Source organism: Oryza brachyantha, chromosome 11 (genome assembly GCF_000231095.2).
Source record: "Oryza brachyantha chromosome 11, ObraRS2, whole genome shotgun sequence".
Taxonomy (NCBI): domain Eukaryota; kingdom Viridiplantae; phylum Streptophyta; class Magnoliopsida; order Poales; family Poaceae; genus Oryza; species Oryza brachyantha.
Genome location: NC_023173.2, coordinates 16,495,186 through 16,501,185, shown reverse-complemented (window position 1 = coordinate 16,501,185; position 6,000 = coordinate 16,495,186). Strand labels below are relative to the sequence as shown.

The window sequence follows — 6,000 nt, the reverse complement described above, 5'->3', positions numbered from 1 at the left end:
GGAAATAGAAGAAACAAATATACCATAAAACTTATATATCTTTAATTTATGTATTATTAAGAGAATACGTAAGGATCCATCACTTTTGTTTTGTGGTAATGAGAATTAGGTACTATTGTAGTCGAAATATCATACATATAAGTTTGATCAACAGAAGAATTTGTAATTATTTGCTATTGTACTATTGTAGTCAAAATATCATACATATAAGTTTGATCAACACAAGAATTTGCAATTATTTGCTATTGTACCATCTTTCTTTAACAATAAAATGTAAAACATGCTATTATGTGCAAAAAAATTATAATTGCACTACCTGTTTAAGTTACCTGTAGGGATGACAATTTTGCCCAGCATGGTTCTCGAAATCTAAAGGTACCTGACCCAATAGGTATGGGCATGGGTTTAAATTTTTTGCATCTGAGCATGCTGACCCACGACCCAAAATCCTAGTAATCAACAGTCGGTTTTTATATTTTATCCGTGAATAACCCATACTCTCTTATACCTTTCTTATGGACCCATTAAAATCTTTAACTTTGATAAAATTATGATAATCTGTGTTTTTTAAACCATTATTAATAATTTTGTAATTTATCAACTATATTGCTCTTTGTTAAACTATCTATCTATTAAAGTATTACTAACGTAAAACCTATTGGGTACCCAACTGACATACCGTGTCCGACCGGCATGGGACATACAGGCGAAAACGGGTATCGGATTGGGCAGCTCTATCCATACCCAACCTAACCTATTGCCATCCCTAATTGCATGGGCCCGGGCTAATTATATTTTACTATTTTTTCTTCATGATAAGATATGTCCCTTTTTTTCAGAGGCGGTGATCATCAAAAATGAAGAGCAGCGCACCAATGTTGCATCAGCAAATGGGCCGAGCCTATGTCCAGGGGCCGTAACATAGAACCCAACGAAAGAAGCACGGCCCACACGCACCAGAAAACAATGGGCCCCCATTTATATTTTGGCTTTACCAGTACACGGTTGAAGTATAAAATTAGTCCCTGTTCTTTAATTGGGTAGATCATATTGTTGGGACATATTTATTTTCTTTCTTTCTTTTTTGAAAATGATGTTAGAGCAGAATTTCACGGTCCCATTTGGTTGTTTGATGCAGCACAAAAAGGTTCCAGCAAATGCAGTCAATAATTCACATGTGGCCACAATTTGGATTATTCAGTTATTTACTTATTTCAGCCGTCTTAGTTAGATTAACTAATCCCTCCCAGGCTCTATTTCAATATATAAATATTTCTGGAACACTGATTATAATGCATGGAAATGCATATATTTTTTAGCTGCTTGGAAAAAGAGTCTAAGCAATTTACGAAAAGAAAATGTTTTCTCTTAACCATAGTATTTGCTAAACAACATGGATACGCTTATATTAATCGTCGAACGCAAAAATTATGAATCAAAGTTTTTTTTTTGCACTAAAGTTTTCGGAAACTGAGGACTGCATCCCCAAGAAGACACCAACTCCATGACTGGACTTGTTTCCTTTGCATCCAAAACAATGAAGATTTTCTCTAGTCTAATAAAAGTATCTCAAGATATCAATGTCTCACGGTACTAAATCATTTATGATCATTGGATCTAATAATGATCATCTAATGGTGAGAAACGATTTAGTACCGTGAGATACCGATACCTCGAGATACTTTTTGTTAGACCGGTCCAAATCTCAAAACAATGTTAAAAACAAAAAACTGGCTGCAAATATAAATATAAATGTGCAATAGTTCACTCATTATTTGATTGATTAATTTCTTAGTTACATTACACGTGCGATGAATTAACAAACCAATCCAAACCAAAAAAAAAAACACTCTACAGATGCATCAGTTACATGGATTATTATAGAATAATATAATTACCATGGACGATAATTAATTACGGCGTTAAGCTATATATCGGATTAAAAAAACGTTACTAGTTGATGACGTAGCACTTCTTCCTGATCTCGCCCTGCCCGCCGGTGAGCACGCCGACGCCGGCCATCTTCACCATCGACTCGGCGAAGTCCCTGAAGAACTCTGCGACGTACATCCCGGTGGCCTGCCGCCGGACGTACCCTGCGGTGAACGCGTCGGCGAGCAGCGACGAGTCGGAGTGGAAGAGCCCCCGGCGCTTGGCCACGAGGCGGTAGTAGCCGGCGTCGAAGGTGAGGAAGCTCCCCGGGTCCATCTCCGCCAGCGTCGTGTTGTCGGCGAGGCTGGCGCAGCGGGCGCGGAGCCTGGCGAGGTAGCTCCGGTCAAGGGCGGGGTCCACGTCGGCGGCGTTGTTGGCGCCGGTGAAGTTGTAGAGCCTGTCGGCGAACGCCGGGCAGTGCGCCGTGCCGAGCGTGTGGCCGCCGGAGAGCACGACGAGGTCCTTGAGGCCGAGCCCCTTGGCGGCGAACATCTGGGCGAGCTGCGTGATGTTGGCCGTCGGGGGCGGCAGCTGGCTCGTCTCGTTGGCGATGGACACGCGGCCGTCCCGCCGCCCCAGCGGCACCGCCCAGTACGGGCCCTTGGAGAGGACGACGGCGTCCCTGGCCATGAGCGCGAGCACGTCGGCGCAGGACACGGTGTCCGGGCAGACGGCGTCGAGCCTCGCCTTGATCCGCTGCACGGAGCCGAACCCGCGGAGCGTCTGGTTCGGCGGCGCGTCCTTCTCCGCCGTGTTGCTCGCCGTCGAGTCGATCAGCACCGACCCGTCGCAACCCTGCACTCGATTCAATCAATTCCACAAGAAAATCTCCCGACATTTTGGCACCAAGAACAAACAATGCGATCGATGATCTCATGATCAGTGCAACACGCACCCTGACGAAGCAGTCGTGGAAGTGGAGGCGGAGGAGAGGGCCGGCGAGGGTGGGAGCGGCGGCGAGGATCCTGACCATCTCCTCCCGGACGATCTCCGCCACCTTGGGGCACGTCTTTCTGTAGTACCCCACGTCGAGCTGCGCCATTGCTGAGCTCGACAGGATCACCGCCATGGCCAACAGCAACACTGTACGCGACGCCATTGATCGATCAATCTCCGAGCTAGCTTTGATCCAAGCTTGACACGAGCTCACAATGTTATCGATCGATGGCAATGGCAGGTAGCCGACCTATAGCTCCTTATATAGGGCCCTACATGGCACCCCTTTGACAGCCTAGTGATCACCTCAATCAGTGGACAATGGTGGTAGTAAGTAAGTAGGCCATGGCGCCATGCATGCATTCGATTTGGTGAGCATGGTGGTTAACCAGCCAACCTTAGTTATGCTAGCCAAGAGAAAATAGCAAGAGCCCTGTTTTTTCGTTTTTGTTTTCGCTTATGTTTATAAACCAAAATTTAAAATTTTCGTCTTAAATTTGTAGTAGAATATATTAGGGTTTTTTCATTATACTTTATTTATCAGTCTTGACTTTTAGATCGTTAAGAACACATATATAAAAAATTTATTCACAAATATGTCGTTTGGTTTTTTTTCTGAAAAAGCCAAACAATCATACCTAGACAATACTAGTTCCACTTTAAAATTAGCTCTTTACATCATCTGTAATCTTATTTTTATAATATTATCAATAGCTATAAAATTAGCATCATATGAAAATATTTTTCGATATGAATTTAGTGGTCCTACTGGCCTACATATATTGTTAGCTTAATTATTAACAGAAATTTTCAAAATTTACCTTTGCATAAATAAAGACGTCGTATATTTTAAAACAGATAGAGCATGAATAATTGAATATCACTCTTTTAGGTAGAAGAAGAAGGCTGTACAATTAAGGCATTTAATTTTTTTTTCTTCCCCTGGTCGGCGAGTTGACCTGTCGACAAGATTAATGCACTAATCTGTTCACCCTGGAATCAATAATTAATCAGTTCTTTGCATTATGTATAATTAAGTATATTTATTCTGGAATGTCAAGTGAGATACAACTACAGGGTTGCATTATGATATCCATATATATGCATGATCCTAGGTAGCATGCAGCATGATGCCCATGTGCATGATCTGTGGTAGTCTTGTGGGTGTCGTTTCTGAGAAGAGTTTCAGATGGTTCCATCCATGCATGAATGAATGAATGAATGCATATATGGTCCTAATTAGCCAGCCATCTTTGTGTAGTACTGTATGCTCTGCACATTTGAGCTGTGCATTCCAGCCACACCCCTATGCATGTTACTTTCAACTAACCATAGTCCATAGGTCTTCTGTTGCCATCTGTCTGTCTGTCTGTCCATATATATATAGTTAATCTCAGATGAAACCTGATCAGGGAAAAGATCCAATGAAGATTAAGTGTTTCAATTTCATGTATAACTGTCACCTCTGTAACAGTTAAGAGAGAGACAGAGAGACATTAGCAGTTGCAGAGAGAGAGAGAGAGGGAGAAAAGTTGATTCTATTAATTGAATGGATCATTGAGCAGAATGATTGGTGGAAGATTCAGAATGAAGGAAAGTGGAGCTCGCTAGAGAACAAACAGGCCAACAGAGATCTTGGGGCCTGACAGTACAACAAGCAGAGAGGCAGTAGAACAGAAGCCTTGCACATGCATGTGGAGTAGCAGCTTCACACAATCTGCAAACCTGCAGGTTGGTGGCCACAGATCTTAAAATGGCACAAACTATCTGTGAAACCATCCAGGTCACTGGCAAGTGGAGCCCACTGAAGTTGTCTACTGATCTGCCATGGCTGTCAGTGACCTCTCTCGTTTGTTTACTGATAGCACATTGCTTGGAAGACAATTGCAAAGGCTAGCTCTTTCTCTTTGCCTGGCTTGTGAAAAAAACTGAAAAGTAGTGTTGCTTGGAAGGCAACAAGCTATGGCCAACAGCACAAGACTGTCCTGGAATAACGAAAAGGCCAAAGGGTGTTCTTGTTGTCACTGTTCATCTGCAACTTTTGGTTGTTGGAGACTTGAGAGAGGCCATGCGTGCTTAATTTGGGCTAGCTGTTTGCTTGTTTGGATGAACTGTCAGGGAGTGGATTTTACTGCAAGTTTTAACTGTTTTTCGCCGGTGAAGTGTGGTGAAATCTTTTGACAGGTTTTGTCCAAGCAAGTTCAGTTATATATACAGGGAGGTTAAGTTGGTAAAAACTAAAAAGAATGGCTTGGTTTTGTGTGTGTATGTGTCTTGGGTACACTCGCATGACAGCGTTTGCTGATGAGACTAATAATGACGTCTCATTTCTCTTTTGGAAGAATAATTGATTTTGGTTTGGACTTTGGAGCGTAAAGTATGAAGTACTGCAGGTTTCAAGGTGAAGCCCAATCCTGAAACTCATCCATTTCATATTATATATTTTGACATTTTCCAAAGTCAAAACAAGTTAAGCTTAACTAGATTTATTAAAAAAATATGCCAATATTTTTAACTTAAAACAAATAAACTATTGGAATATATTTTGTGCTCTATTTAATAAAACTAGTCTGTTGTTAAATTTTTCTAGGTCAATTTTACTATCTTTGAGAAAGTATTTTAAGATATTAATTTTCTAGTATAAAAATATTGGTATCTCAAGATACTGAGCACATGGAGATACCATTTTACAGTAAAAATTTAGCATTTATCAAGGACCATAAAATTTCTCATTTTTCTATAAACTCGGTCAAATTTAAATAAGTTTACCTTAAAAACAAAATATCTTATAATATGATACGGATAGATTTGTCATAATCTGAATTTTTGAATGTCATTGTTATACTTTTAGGAGGGATTGGGGATGGAAGCCCGCCATAGAGATGGGATACTTTAATGACCCCCTCCCAGTTCTTATTTTCTCGGTAAAGCCGAGCTTCTATATATAAAAATGAGTAAAGCAACGACACTTCTCGGGCGCTGTTTCCCCTTAGCCATAACAACAATAGAAAAGGAGGAAGCCGTCAAGGAGAGTAGGCATCAATGGGCAATGGCACGTGTCTCGTTGGATGGCTACGCAATGACAAGACGAGCCTCTTCCCTGCACATTGATACTAGGTGCTAGACTTGCAA

At 41.5% G+C, this 6,000-nt stretch overlaps 1 protein-coding gene across 1 annotated transcript; it reads right to left on the bottom strand.

Moving 5' to 3' along the window:
- Positions 1-1,771: 1,771 nt before the first annotated feature.
- LOC102713586 (peroxidase 1-like) lies at positions 1,772-3,086 on the bottom strand. The gene is made up of 2 exons (XM_006663588.3): positions 2,828-3,086; positions 1,772-2,727 (listed from the first exon to the last, which is right to left on the bottom strand). The coding sequence occupies exons 1-2, from the start codon at positions 3,029-3,031 to the stop codon at positions 1,954-1,956; spliced, it is 978 nt and encodes a 325-aa protein (XP_006663651.2). The 5' UTR covers positions 3,032-3,086; the 3' UTR covers positions 1,772-1,953.
- Between the last annotated feature and the right edge of the window lie 2,914 nt (positions 3,087-6,000).

Excerpts from the sequence above, each read along its gene's own strand:
- LOC102713586 (XM_006663588.3), bottom strand. The coding sequence starts at position 3,031 with ATGGCGTCGCGTACAGTGTTGCTGTTGGCCATGGCGGTGATCCTGTCG. Across the intron at positions 2,728-2,827 it reads TCCACGACTGCTTCGTCAGG|GGTTGCGACGGGTCGGTGCT; the intron begins GTGCGTGTTGCA and ends AATCGAGTGCAG.